The sequence below is a fragment of the Ovis aries genome, chromosome 13, assembly GCF_016772045.2.
Source record: "Ovis aries strain OAR_USU_Benz2616 breed Rambouillet chromosome 13, ARS-UI_Ramb_v3.0, whole genome shotgun sequence".
Classification (NCBI taxonomy): domain Eukaryota; kingdom Metazoa; phylum Chordata; class Mammalia; order Artiodactyla; family Bovidae; genus Ovis; species Ovis aries.
Genome location: NC_056066.1, coordinates 72,170,023 through 72,184,683, shown reverse-complemented (window position 1 = coordinate 72,184,683; position 14,661 = coordinate 72,170,023). Strand labels below are relative to the sequence as shown.

The 14,661-nt window shown below is 47.2% G+C and overlaps 1 protein-coding gene across 3 annotated transcripts in view; it reads right to left on the bottom strand.

Annotated features, from left to right (window-relative positions):
• Positions 1-1,062: 1,062 nt before the first annotated feature.
• The window catches only part of IFT52 (intraflagellar transport 52), a 28,860-nt gene continuing 15,261 nt past the window's right edge, over positions 1,063-14,661 (bottom strand). Inside the window, exons 10-14 of one of the 3 annotated variants that reach the window (XM_027977215.3) lie at positions 11,365-11,519; positions 6,242-6,329; positions 5,003-5,111; positions 2,992-3,137; positions 1,063-1,314 (exon numbers count right to left, since the gene is read on the bottom strand). In XM_027977215.3, coding sequence (XP_027833016.1) covers positions 1,258-1,314; positions 2,992-3,137; positions 5,003-5,111; positions 6,242-6,329; positions 11,365-11,519 — 555 coding nt within the window. In that variant the 3' untranslated portion in view covers positions 1,063-1,257. Of the gene's footprint in view, positions 3,138-5,002; positions 5,112-6,233; positions 6,330-11,364; positions 11,520-14,661 lie in introns of all 3 variants that reach the window. The other 2 variants (XM_060397802.1, XR_003591284.3) reach the window with 2 other exon arrangements.

Below are 14,661 nucleotides of genomic sequence, written 5' to 3'. Positions count from 1 at the left end.
TGGCTTCAGTGATCAACTCCATGTGAAAAACTAAGGTGTTGAGACTGGACATCTTTTCCAAGCCTCATTTAGGGACTTCTAGCGATTGACTGGTTATTTACCACTTCCATGAATTGCCATTGTCTCAGCTGGTTCTTAAGAGTCCAAACAAGCTCACCCTTTAGAATCCCCATCTTCCATTAGCTTCACCACTGTTCCAGGCAATGAGGCTCAAGATGTTGCCAACCTGACCTTCAACACCCAGACCAAATCTATTTCAGAATGCCAGCTTTCTTACATCATCATCTTAGGAATCTTTTTTTTGGCTGTACCACAAAGGCCTGTGGGATCTTAGCTTACTGACCAGGGATCAAACCTGTGCCTCCTGCATTCGAAGTGCCGAGTCTTAATCACTGGACTGCCGGGGAAGTCCCTACAACAGCATCCTAAATCCCTGCCCTTGTTATTTCCTCTTGGAGTTATACGACGCCCCCTAAGGGGCTTCCTTCCACGCTTCCTACCTTTACAGAACCCACCAGCTAAGCTACTCCCATTGAACCACATCCCTTATAAACATGGTGGTGGGTGGATCTGCAATCTTTGTCTTTCAGGCTTTCCCTAAAGTTGGTTCCTAGTTTATCTAGTACATTGTGCATTTCCATATTGACTGTCATGCTCAAGCAAGTACAATCTCTCCCATTGTCCTTGGGACAGATGATCACCTTTTGTCCTACATTCTAACCTAAAATGATGAAACTGAGTGGTTCAGGAGCTCAGAGGAGGGGGACAAACTGTGGGCTAAGACAACCGCTTCCAAATGGTTGAGCCTGTGGGCAGCTGGGAGGTGAAGGAGTGAGTGATCTATGCAAGGAAGATACCTACCAACTATTTTACCTTCCACTAGTGCCACCTGGGAGGCCTATTCATAGGTATAGTGGGACAAACAGACGGTGGGTTAAGTTTATTTTCTATCCTTTTAAACTAGAAAAGCTGTAGAGTACTCATAAGTTTGAGAATTATTTATGCTTTTGATAAAATCACATCTAGAACTGGAAAGATTTCAATGAAAGACTGATGCATCAATTATCAAAGTACAGATTCAAACATTTAATTTAAAAAATGGAACATATCTTACATAAGAAATGTCCCTCTCTGAGCACTACAGAAGATGCACAGACCTTCCCACAGGTCAGAGAGGAAAGACTGTATAGACAGTTTTCATAAAAAACTGAGGGATAATTCAAAAAGTTTATGAAGAATCGGGAGGCAGAAAATGCTTCAAGAGGCTTGGTCCGCAGAGGCTGTTCTGGAATGCCGTGTGTCAATGTCATGTTCCTGGAGGAGGGAATAAGGCAGAAAGCTAGTATTTCAGTTCAAAACCTAAACTGTGAACTCTTGGTTGTTTTGGACTTTGATGAGCGATTCTGATTGGGACACAGGTAATCTCTGGCTTTAACGCTACATCCAAGCCAAGGATCAAGTTTTCATGACCAGATAGGGCTCTGACCACAACCCACCACCCACCATGAGTGGGGAGCAAATACAGTTGAAGGTACTGATGGAAACACCACACCAGACTTCTTACCTTGGCCCTGGGGGTTAAGTATTGCTGGGAATTTACTTGCTCCCCCTACCCCGCCCCACGTTGTCAGTGCTGAGCAGGTTATCAACACCTTGCCTCTGAGGTGCCTTCCTGGCACTTATCTGAAGAGCACTGTAAATGCCCGTATATTCCTGCCTTGCCCACTGCATGGAGCTCAGACAGCAAGGACTGCATTCCCCGCCATAACCCTGACATCCAGCACCATGCTAGCACACATGAGGCCTCCAGTATGAATACTCAGCAGGCCAGTGCCCACCAGCAGTGGCTCAGATCCCAATCAGTCTTTCTATTCAGCATCTAGAATCTGTGTGTGTGTGGAAAATGGACTCTTCATACTGGTTTATAGGCCTTTCCCCCATCCCACTGCTGTATCATGAATGTCTTCCCAAGTGCTTGAACATCCTACTAAACATTCTTACCCTTATGCATGTACCCAGGTACTTAACTAGTTCCCTACTGATGGTTTTCTTCTATGAAAACAATGCTTCGCTGAGCATTCTGACTGGTAAATCTACACATATTCAGAATTATATTATTTTTTTATTTTTATTTTTTGGCTGTGTGGTGTGGTACTTGGGATGTTAGTTCCCGACCAGGGATTGAACGTGTGCCCCCTGCACTGGAAATGTGGCGTCTTAACCACTGAACTGCCAGGGAAGTCCCAGGATTGTATTATTGAGACAAATTCTGAGGATTAAAATTGCTGGGTCAGAGGTATCCATGTATTTCAGGGCTTCTGAATATCTTTAAAAATATCTCCATAAAAATGGAACCAGCTTATTCTCCAATCAGTAGTATATAAATGAATATCCATTTACCAGCAGTGGTTGGGCATTTAATTTTAGAAATCCTGTCCAGGGACAGATAAGATAAAGGCCTGGCATAATACATTTTAAGTCCTTAGTCCAGGGCAAGATGATTTCTGTCCTCACATCTTGCTGCTCTGTCCTCGGCTGAGTTCCCGTCTGCCACATAAGCATCACTGCTGTTCCTCAAACGAGCCAAGCAGAGTCCCCGGGACACTCATCTCCCAGCTATCTCCATGGCCAGCCCCTGAACACCTTCAAGTCCTGGCTCCCATGCCAGCTCTAGAGTGTATGTGGCCCACCCTGCCCACCCCTGAATCTTGCCACCTTCAGTACACTGATGACCCTGCTCTGTTTTTATACCACGTTTCATCTCCTGGCATCCTCTGAGATTTAATACTTAAGATACTACATTGTTTGTTTACTGTCTGTCTCCTCCAGCTAGAATATACATTCCATAAGCGCAGGAATCGTCATCTGTTTTGTCCACCTAGTAGACAGTGGAATACCGACAGAATGAATGAATGGCATAGAACATGAGAAGTCCAGTTTATGGACGATATCCCCACTTGACCACTTGAGTGGGCCTTCTGGGCTCTGTACCTGGTTCAACTTCTTGAACTCCACCACTTGGAAGAAGATGTGCTCAAGGATATGTTTGGCATCTTGCCGGTCCTTTGGGAGTTTATTGGTGACTCCAAGGATGTCGCCACACTTCCTGACATAGAATTCCAGGTCTTCTTCAGTACCTGAGCACAGTTGGGGTGGTTAGATTCATCCTTGATTCTGCCCTGCCCCAAGTACAGACTTACTGTGGTCTGGGTATCCCTGTAGGGTTCCTATATCTCTCAAGATCACTCACCTCTCCCTTGAGTAATGTGACCAAAGGACTCAAACAGTGATAGACTGTACAGATCTCTGATGTGCTGTTTTTGTAAATTAGTAGGCCAGAAGTGTGACCCTCCTAGACGGAATAAAGCTGCACTGGTTCTGGCTCACTATGCCCAGATCCAGCATTCCTACATTACAAAGAGGAGGAGCACCCAGCAGGAAATGAAATTACCATTCTCTGAATGCTGCAGGGACCATTATGAGAAGGATATATGGGTATTTTAAAGAACATTTATTATAGCAATCTTATAGAAAAGGAATGAAAGAAAAAAATCACCCATAATTCTCTGAAACGATTTCCGGCTGTATATCAAGAATGGACAGTCATTACTGCCCTTCTTACACTGGACTGTAACTTCTTTCTTTTTCCCCTCTGACTTGCATTTTTAAAGCTATGGTAGAAATGATATCTCACTCTAACCCCCACCAATACTATCTAGGATAAATACTGCTATGTGTGCCTGCATATCTACATGTGTAAAAAACTCCCTCCAAGTGTAAGGATCAGACTACAATAGTTCTGTAAACTGTCTTTATCTTTTTTTTTAACAAGTCTTCCTATTGATAGGCTGTTAGACTTGTCAAATTTTTGAATGATACAATTAATAGCTCTATAGCTATACCTTTTTTGTTATTCATTTCTACAAGAAATTCTGAAGATAGACTGCTAGAATCAGAAATGCTGGGTCAAAGCATCTAATCCTTCACAGGTCTGTTATTCCTACAGGGTACTTACTGGGTCTTACTAATATCTGATTGCCCAGCACCTACCACAACATCTGGAACGAACAGAAATGCAATGTCTGACATTGAACTATGTTCATTTTTGCATCCTCCTTTCTGGTCTCTGAGCATATATAGATGTTTGCATAGTTGAGATCCTACCACAAGTGCAGTTTTATATTTTGCTCTCTTCATTTAGGAATCTCCAATTCACTCAGTGTCACCCCCCGGGCTTTGTAAAGCTCTTTTATAATGACTATGTTTTATCCCACTGACTGAATATGGCACCGTTTATTACCATTCCCCTATGACTGAAAACTAAGGCTATTCCCAACTGTATTTTATTTATTAAATAAACAATGTAGTAGTCTCATCTGTATGCCTTCATTTGTCTCCCTAGGTTAGATTCCCAGGAGTGGGGTCACTGCCTCAAAATGGACGGTTACTTTTATGTCTCTGAGCACACGTGTGCAGGCCCACGTGCTGTGCAGGAGGCAGGGCACGTCAGGAGGAGCCCTGGGCTGAGAGTCAGGAGCACCACTCACTGAGCAGCTGTGTAGCCCAGGGCCTTTCCTCACCCATGGGTCAGGGTGGGCACACTGGACTCTAGCATCCCTTCCAGTCTGAAGTCTCTGTAATTCTCTTGACCCTAACTGAATCTTCTTAGTCAAGTGCTCCTATGACCACTGGCCACGATTTGCTATGTGGCAGCCAAGGTCAGGATTCATCCTGGGGTCACTCAACAGGTCAGAGATAAAGATGCACAGGAATTAAAGCTGAGAGTCTGGCCTCCTCTTGGCACCGCCCTCTAACTCACTGAGCTAACTGGCTCTTACAGTCAACATCATTTACATGAGATAACCAACACTGTCATTTTATAAACTCCCATTCCTATTTTCTTCTCCCTAAACAAACTGTAAACTTCTCTCATGGCAAATCTCACAAATTCACAATTTAGTAAAACTCACAAAAGAAAAAAAAAAAATTTGACTAAACTCACACTTATTGGTAATCTGAGCAAGCCGGGCCTTCTCAGAGGAGAACGTCTCATCTAAGTCAAACAGCTCCAGCGGAGGAGGTGGTAATTCCCTGAAACTAGGAGGGAAAACCTAAAAGGCAATGAGGTCTTTTATGAAAGAGTGTATCCAGAGCTGCAACTAACAGGAATGAGACAGAAGGAAAACAAGAGGATGAAACGCCCAGCACCTGTCACCCCTCCACCCTAACCCACGAGGCCGTAGCAAGCAAGACGGCGGCCCACTGGAAGCACCCCAGCAGAACCAGCTCCAACCACACCACTGAACTGATGATGCTGGGATTCCCAGCACCCATTAACTTGTTCAAGGACACAAAGCTTGGCGCTTCTCAGGCTTTTGTGTTGACCTTTTGACTGTTTCTCATCTAATCGTGACAGAGATTGGGGGAACAGATGTAGATTAATATACGAAGAGCTGAACTTAGAGCCAGAGTTCACAGGTGAACCAGTAGTGTGCTGCTAAATGCTGAGCTATCACTTAGAACAAGAGGCCTGATCTGCAGAGTCTGTCATTTTCTGCTCTATAAGCACCTCCACCATGGCCGATTTTCAAGCTACCAAGCCGTAGCCAGTTAACTGCCTTGTAACATTCCAGAATGTAGGAGGCTAAGACAAATTTTTAAAATATTCATTTATTTATTTATTTAGCTGCACTGGGTGTTGGTTGTGGGATCTTTATTTGCAGCATGTGAGATCTAGTTCCCTGACCAGGAATCAAACCTGGGCCCCCTGCATTGGGAGCATGGAGTCTTAGCCACTAGACCACCAGGGAAAAGTCCAGCATAAGACAGTTCCAAAGGCAAGTGGAGCTCCTGTTGAACTAGAATGTTGAAAAATACCATGGGGTTGGCCCCTGGGCTATGAGAACTGTGCTGTGAATCTCAGTGCCTGCTGCCTGGAAAGCTCAAAGCTTTCTAGCACAAAGCTCTTCCTCCTCTTCACCCAGCAGTTCTCATATATGCCCTCCAACCCAACAGGATGGGAAATGTTTAATAGCCAGGGAGGTCCACGCCCTTGATTTCTCAGCTGAGAACCACATCAAGTGGAAGTCCCTGTAGAATACTAACAGGCTTGGTCTCTATGCATATTTAGAGCCAGAGACACGTGACCCCATGAGGAGGCCTGTTTTGCAAGAGGCCCGCTGGCAAGGGAAGGGCAGACATCCAGGCTCTGCAGCCAGATGCTTCACGCCCACCTACTCACTGCTGGCTGAAGAGCTGGCAGTGGCGTCTCAAACTGAGGCTGGATGAGCTGGAGAGGTTCATGTTTCACGTTGAGCTGTTCATAAGCCCTGGGTAGAGAAGAAGATAAAAACGTAGGAATCAGGATGAGACACCAAGGCAGAGCACGTCTAATTAATCACACGGTGCTCTTTTCCACAGAATCAGGCCGCGTAGCATCTTGGCAAAAGAAATTAAAATCACACAAAACGCGCTGTTACATGCAATGGAACGAGCCTTTCAGACATCTCCTCCATTGTAGTAGACAGTGCAACTTTATTGAGAATTGAGAGGGAAAGTTCTGTCGTTTCCTATCAGGCTTCTCCTGAATAGGCTTCTAATTTTTACCCACCGGACACTGTGAACTCTGCAACTCATTGTGTTTGCTTAGTTGTTTTCACCGTTAAGAGACAGGAGTCAAACCGGAAGGAAGTCTCAACAGAGCCGCAGGATATGCGCTTCTGCGTGTTCATTCACTCCATAAACATTTACTGAACACCTTCTGTGTGCCAGAGAGTTTTATCCGCCAGGAGTCCAGCAGCAGGGGGAAAAAAGAGACCAAGGCAGGCCCTCATGGGACTGACATTCTAGCGGAAGAGAGACACCCAATAAACAAAAGCTATGATGCCGGGGATTAATAAGCATTAGGAAGAAAAGCAGGTCAGGAGAGAGGGACAGAGACAGGGCAGGGGTGGGAGTGCAGCTGGTCAGAGCCGCCTGAGTGGAGGCAGGGCCTGGGCGTGCAGCCGCCCTCAGCGGTGCCCCGAGCAGAGGTCAGGAAGGGGAAGGGGGAAGGGGGCGAGACACTTTCAGAGAACCGCAGGGCAGCCAGCGAGGCTGCAGTGCAAGGAGCGGGAGGAAGGGGTTTATGGAGTCGCGTGCTGACCTTCCCCCCACCCCTGCCCCGAGATCATTTTTTTTTACCGCACTTCCCCTTTCCCTCCCTTCTCTCGAACATTCAGTTGACCTTTTGCATCATGTATAGGCTGCCAACTGGCTGACCTCCTCTGGAAATGAGGCAAATTAAAATATACTCAACCAACTGAAACTGTATGCTCGTGTGTGGCCTTTCAAAATTCATCTGAACAAGCAAACGCCAACAAGTGCGGACAAAGTTCATGCCTGTTTCTCTGCACGGGTGCTTGCTGAAAGGACACCGATCTGTGACTGCAGAAAGGAGCTTAGCTGAGCTTACTGCTGTCACCTCCTCTACTAGTCCTGGGTGTTCGGGGAGCCTCTTTCCTAGCAGTGAGCAGAAGAGCCCCACAGAGAGAAGACAAATAAGGATTCTCGAGCATCTACCGCATACCATGTACTGTGCCTGACCCTGGGTGAGGCACTGATTTCCCTGAATCCTCAATCCTGGGCAGTGGGTGTAATCTCATAGGAAGAGGAAACAGAGGTACAGAGAAGAAGTAGCTTCCCAAGGTCACAAGATTAAGAAGCCTCAGAGGCAAGATTAGAACTCAGATCTGGCTAATCAGAACCCTGCTAATCAGAAGCTCCATGACTGTCTACCCAGAAGGCAACATGAAAGGCAGCTCTAAGATAAAAGTCCTACTATCCACACACAAAGAACCCTGCTACCAGTCCTCGCCTTGGTCATAAGCTAAGCTAAGTCACTTCAGTCGTGTCCAACTCTGCGACCCCATAGACGGCAGCCCACCAGGCTCCCCCGTCCCTGGGATTCTCCAGGCAAGAACATTGGAGTGGGTTGCCATTTCCTTCTCCATGAAAATATTCCATAAATGAATTTCAGTAACTCTTAAACGTTCCACAAAATTTCCTAAGAACCTGTGAGAGTATAATACCTGGCAATCCTCTCTAAAACAGAAATTCACCTATCTGCTACATTACTGCTGATGATCTGAAATGTACATGGTCATCCTAGCCATGATATTCTGTTTTCTGTCCCCAGACAGAGCTGACTACTGAAGCCCTGTATTACTAATAAAACAAGTTCCACTAAGTCTTCCCTTTCTCCACTAAGCTCACCACCTGCCCAAATCTTCCTCCTAAGATGAACCAACATGTACTGGTCGGGGTGGGGTGGGGGGGCGGCTGTGACTGGTAGAGAAGCTCATCTTAAAACCAAGCAAAACCTAGTTCAGAAAGATGATCAGGACTTCCCTAGTGGTCCAGTGTCTGAGACTCCAAGCTCCTCATGCAGGGGGCCCAGGTTCCAGACCCCACAGGCCTGCAACTAAAGATCTTGTGTGCCACAACTAAGACCTGGTACCACCAAAAACATTTTTTTAAAAAGAGAAAGATGATCAGTGTGGGAAAAGGGGAAGAATATATGCCACTACTATACACAAATCTGCGGAAAGGGGCTGCTCCATATTCCAGAATACTCTGGTCTGACCTTTGCATTTTCACCACCCTCGTCTCACTCCCCACCCCACCATGAACAGTGAGGGCAGGCAGGCCCTTACCTCATTTAGGCCCTTATCTCTTAGGCAGGCCCTTATCTCTCACCTCACACCCCACAGGCATCAATAAAGACCAGAAGGACATAGAGAGATGAATGGATAAAGAAGCTGTGGTACATATATACAATGGAATACTACTCAGCTACAAAAAGGAATGCATGTGAATCCATTCTAATGAGGTGGGTGAAACTAGAGCCTATTATATAGAGTGAAGTAAGTCAGAAAGAGAAATATAAATATTGTATACTGACACACATATATGGAATCTAAAGAGACAGCACTGTTGAATTTATTTTCAGGGCAGCAATGGAGAAACAGACAAGAGAACAGACCTATGGACATGGTGGGAGAGGAGGGAGAAGGGGAGATGTATGGACAGAGTAACACAGACATTTATATCCCCATATGGAAAAGAGATAGCCAATGGGAGTTTGCTGTATGACTCAGGGAACTCAAACAGGGGCTCTGTGACAGGCTGAAGTGTGGGATGGGGAGGGAGGTGGGAGGGAGGGGACCTGGGTGTACCTATAGCTGATTCTTGTCGATGTATGACAGAAAACCACAAAATTCTGTATCCTTCAATTAAAAAATTTTTTTAAAAAAGGAATAATCTAAAACAAAGACCAGAAGGACAAATGAAGTCACCTCAGAGCAATACCTACAGTTGACTTAAATATTTAACAACTAATAGAACTGTTACTCAAAAAGAGAAGCTGCATTCAAAAGTTGTTATGTGCAAATGAAAATAATGCATGTACTCCACAGAGAAACCGTAAACCAGGAACGCCTGCCCTCTGCTGTGGTATGACAGACAAACAGTGAAAAGAGCCTTCCAGGCCTCTGAAACACCCACCACCTGACCCTGCAGACACGAAAACTGCAGATGGTTCCAGTGAACCCCTCACGCCACACTGAAGAGTGGTTATAATGGCCCAGTCCTCTCCGCATCGGGAAAAAAGCAGGTCAAACCTGCAGAAGCTGGCTGGACTGCAAGCAGCTAGTGAAGCAGGCTGACAAACTTCTTCAGAGAGAAGCCCTGAGTGGGAGAGCAAACGCTGGAGCTCAAAACCAAGCCAGTGAAGAGCCAGATGTGCAGCCAGATGTCCGGGCTGGCCGTCAGCTGCGGGGGGCGAGGGGTGCCAGAGAGGCCCGGGCATCTCTGGGGACGCTGGTGCTGGGTGTTGGTGCTGCTGTTTGGTTTAGTTTTGGTCGCACTGCATGGCGTGTGGGATCTTAGTTCCCGACCAGGGATTGAACCCATGCCCTCTGCAGTGGAAGTGCAGTCTTAAGCACTGGATGACTGTTCTGCTTTTTGAGAAACAATCTAATCTCCTATGCTAACAAATCCCCAGATAATTTCTTCCTGGGTTCAGTGTTAAGATTGGCTGGATTCAAATTCAGGCCCCACTGAAAACTAGCTGTGTGACCTTAGGCAAACCTCTTAACTTCTCTGTGCCTCAGTGTCCTCACAGTGTACAACAAGGAGAATGAACCATATTCTGATTTTACGTGATAAAGGAATGTACACAGGAAACTTAACATGATACTTGTTAGAAGTCAAGGCTAAATGCAGTTCAAACAGCAACTAAGGATAAGCTTGCTTGCCTGAACACACCCTGCCTTTGCTCATAGTGACCTCCCTGCAGAAGGCTCTCTTCCAGCTCCCCCAACCCTCTCCTGAAATCCTCTCACCCCGTAAAATGCAGCATCCAGCAGAGGGCCAAGCAGACCCAGGTCACCAAGAAATGTTTTTGGAAATCATCAACGGCTGGCTCAAAGAGCCCCTCTTTCTTAAAGCCTTCCTGGCAACCCCAGTCACAATGGAATTCTCTTTCCTCATTGCACCACAGCCTCTAGTCTTACATTTCATACTTTGCCTTAGATTGATAACCTTGCATCACAGCTTCTGTCCGTCTCCTCCATAAAACCCTACACTTTAGGTACAATGCTCAGCACAGTCAGAGCTTTAGGAGTACTTGGTGACCTTGTACATAAGTACAGGGGACAGGACATTAGACAGGCATCTGTAGCTATGCCTTCAGCCTTTGGTTTATTATTAGAGAATGTATTGATAGATCCTGTGCCAGGCCCAAGATGCGCAAAAATGTTAGTCCCTGCCTCTGTCCTTAGGGATCCAACAAAGAAGGCAAAAAGCAACAATAGAGCAGGTAATGATTTGGGGTCCAGCACTGGCCTGAAGGTCACTCAGGCCTGGCTTGAAATCCCTGCTCCCCGCGTGGGAGCATCCTTCCCCAAGAAACCTCTGACTCCTCGACCAAAAATGAGGCAGGTAACTCAGAGGACCACCGAAAGCATTAAAAGAAGGCACAACGCAGCGTGCTTACAGGGTGACTAACCATCTTGATTCACTGAGCGGGTCCCTGGGACATGGGGCTCTCTGCGCAGGAAAGTCTCGGGCAAACCAGGCCAAGCTGGTTCCTCTAAATGCCTGATACAGAGCCTGGAACACAGCAGAGGCTAATAACTGAGGGCAGTTTCCCCTGCATCAAGTCCCGCCCCAATCCCCCGGCTGTCCAGGCTGACCTCATCACAGGTCTGAGAACACGTTTTGTACACCACACTTATTGTGACCCTATCTCCTGTCCCCAGGCTCGTGTTTGCAGACTGAATACTCAGAACGGAGTGCACAGCAGTGGAGAGCCGCAGTACTGACTTGATGACCTTCGGGAGGGAGGTAGTATCCAGCTGGTAAAGGGACAGGTCGAAGAGGCTGGTGAAGTCCCGCGGGTTCTCATCGCCCTCCTGGAGACACACTCGCAGCCGCTCGGACAGGGCGGCTGTGTCGGGCAGCATCATGTAGTCGGAAATCTGCAAGTGACAAGACGGTTCCTTTCAGCAGAGCAGGGGCTAGGATTTACTGTCTGGTCTCCAGCGCCTCTGGTCTGAATCTGCAATATTTCTCTTCTCTTGCTAAGACAGCTTGCTGATTGCGCTTGCTGACAGCCAACCCTTAAACACGCCCATCTCTGTGGAAAGAAGGGCCAAGGTCACCCGGGTAACCCCAGCGCTGGAGAAATTCATGGTGCAGGCTGGCGCACACACAGCTGGCCACGGCTGGAGAAACGCGTGACCCTGCTGGTGGCTCTCCTCCTTTCTGTGATCTGGAGGGCTCAGTCATCAACCCAAAGCTCAAGTTCATTCCCTGTTCCCATTCTCCTAGGCAGTTCTGTCTGCCACTTTAACCAACTAAAATGATTTTCCCTTCCTTAATTTTAGTTGGTGACCTTATTTTCTAGTTCAGTGAGAAATCAGAAGCAACCATAAAAGAAAATCCACAAGCTCCCATTTCAAAGTCTATCCTCTCTCCAGCCACCAGCATCTGGGCCATATCCTCTGCTTTCCCTCCTGTACTATGTGTGAACCACGTGTGACCCCGGCACAGACAACCCCTCCCTGGACACTAGACCCTAATTCTTCTCACCTAGCTGCGGACATGCCTGCAGCCCTGCTGAGAACCTTGAATGATGACACCTTGGTTACAGCAGAAGACCAGGAAAACCTATGTCCCTCAATAGGTGCAACACAGTCAGTACACCGCAGCACAAACAATGGACAATACAGCCTCCAAAAAACAATCCAAAGAAAGCTTCTTAGGAACAATATGGAAAGATCTCCCAGAAATAATATTTAAAAAGTGAGGTGCTAGGCAGTATATATACATACCATACATATAGCACCATCTGGGTAAAACAAGGGGGAAGGAGAGTACACACACACACACATTTGCTTATCTCTGTATAAACTATCTCTGGAATAACATATGAGCAACTGCTAAGATTGTTGTCACTGGGGAGGAGAACCAGGTGGCTGGGCAAAGGCAGAAGGGAGAGGCTTCAGTGTGCCTGCTCTTGAATTCGAAATGATGGGAAGACATTACCTAGCCAGGCAATAAATTTAAGTTTAAATGAATGCATGCTGGCAACCAGAAGTTTGTGTGTTCTAATTTCCCTTTGAACTGCGTTTAACCTGGACTTCTAACAAGGCTAACTTGGTAACAGTTTGAAAAACTGATCTCTGAACTCACTCACAACAAATGGCTACACATTCTCCACTGCCAGGGCTTGGGGAGATGTGTCTTGAGCTTGATTTGATGACAGTGAGACTCTAAGTCAAACAGGAGCACTTTTTTCTATATCCCAAGCATCATAAACAACTTTTTAGATCAGAAACAAGGGAGAAGCATCAATAAATAAACACCCTTCCTGGCCTGATCTGGCTGATGCAGAGGCTTCAACCCTCTACCAGGGGAGAGATGGTGAGAGCAGGACACGTACGAGCGCCCGGGGCGGGGAGGAGTGCAGGCCAAGCCGCCCCAAAGGTCGTTCAGTGGTGCCCCACTCTGCAGCCCCACGGACCGCAGCCCGCCAGGCTCCTCTGGCCATGGGATTCTCAGGCAAGAATACTGGAGTGAGGTGCTGTGCCCTCTTCCAGGGGATCTTCCCAGGGATTGAGCCCGTGTTTCTTATGGCCCGCGAGTTCTTTACCACTACCGCCACCTGGAAGATTTTCAGTATTTCTCACTGTGTCACGTTACTGCATTCAGCGTCTTGCTTTTCAAAGCCTTACAAAACAAAGGACACTTTCCACCAGGTCTCCCACCTGGAAGGTATGTGAAACTGCACCGTTTTAGTGCCGGGAAGGCCTTAACAACACTCCCCTCCTCTGGCTTTGTAACCTCTGACACTTTGCTTTGGAACCAGCCCAGTGTCTCACACGATAGGGAGAGAACAGAGCAGCAGCAAAGGCACAGGCTCTGGAATTAGCCTGAAGGGGGCACTAACCGTGGCTTAACCAAGTGTTAGTCGCTCAGTCGTGTCTGACTCTGTGACTCCATGGACTGTAGCCCTCCAGGCTCCTCTGTCCATGGGATTCTCCAGGCAAGAATACTGGAATGGGTAGCCATTCCCTTCTCCAGGGGACCTTCCCAACCCAGGAACAATGGCTCGGCCAGGGATTAATCTAAGTGGGAACCTTGAAGAATTTACTTACTTCCGTTTCCTCGGTTAGAAAACAGTAATGACAGAAACTGAGCAAGAGCAAGGTGGCCACGCAGAACTGGAGCAGACACAGCACCTCTTAGCACCACTTGCCTCGGCACACAGCACTCTAACTAGAGCTGGCGGCTGCCAGACACATCATCCACTCAGAGCTGGGTCCTCTGAAACCCAAAAAGCCCATTCCTGGTTGTACCCCAATTCTTTGGTTTGGGGGCTTACATCACTTTTCGGGAGAAATTTAAGCACAACAGCCCCACACTTCATGTTCCCATGTGAAGGGATATTTTACACGGGAGGCTCTCATGTTTCCAAACCTGAGTCAGTCCGAGGTTCCCCAGCCAAGTCAGTCCTCAGCCGAGGGCACAGGCCGTCGGTGATGGTCTCTGGCTACCTTGTGCTGCCTGCCAAGTCGCTTCAGTCGTGTCCGACCCTGTGTGACCCCATAGACAGCAGCCCACCAGGCTCCCCAGCCCCTGGGACTCTCCAGGCAAGAACACTGGAATGGGTTGCCACTTCCTTCTCCGATACATGAAAGAGAAAAGTGAAAGTGAAGTCGCTCAGTCGTGTCCAACTCCCAGTGACCCCATGGACTGCACCCCACCAGGCTCCCCCGTCCATGGGATTTTCCAGGCAAGAGTACTGGAGTGGGGTGCCATTACCTTCTCCGGCTACCTTGTGCTACCTATAGCCAAAAAATCATTCTCCTGACAGGTCAGCAGTTAACACAGAGGTAAACGAAGGAGCAGACTTCTGAGTCAGGAGCCCTGGGTTTGGTTTCCGGCTCTGTAACTGCTGGTTCTTTGGGCATACTGCAGTCTTGCAGAATTTCAGTTTCATTGATAAAAAGAGAATAAGACCATCTACTCTCCAGAGCTGTAGTGCGGTTTAAACAGAATGATTTATGTGGAAGTATATGATATATAGGGCCTGGTATTAATCTATAACAAATACAA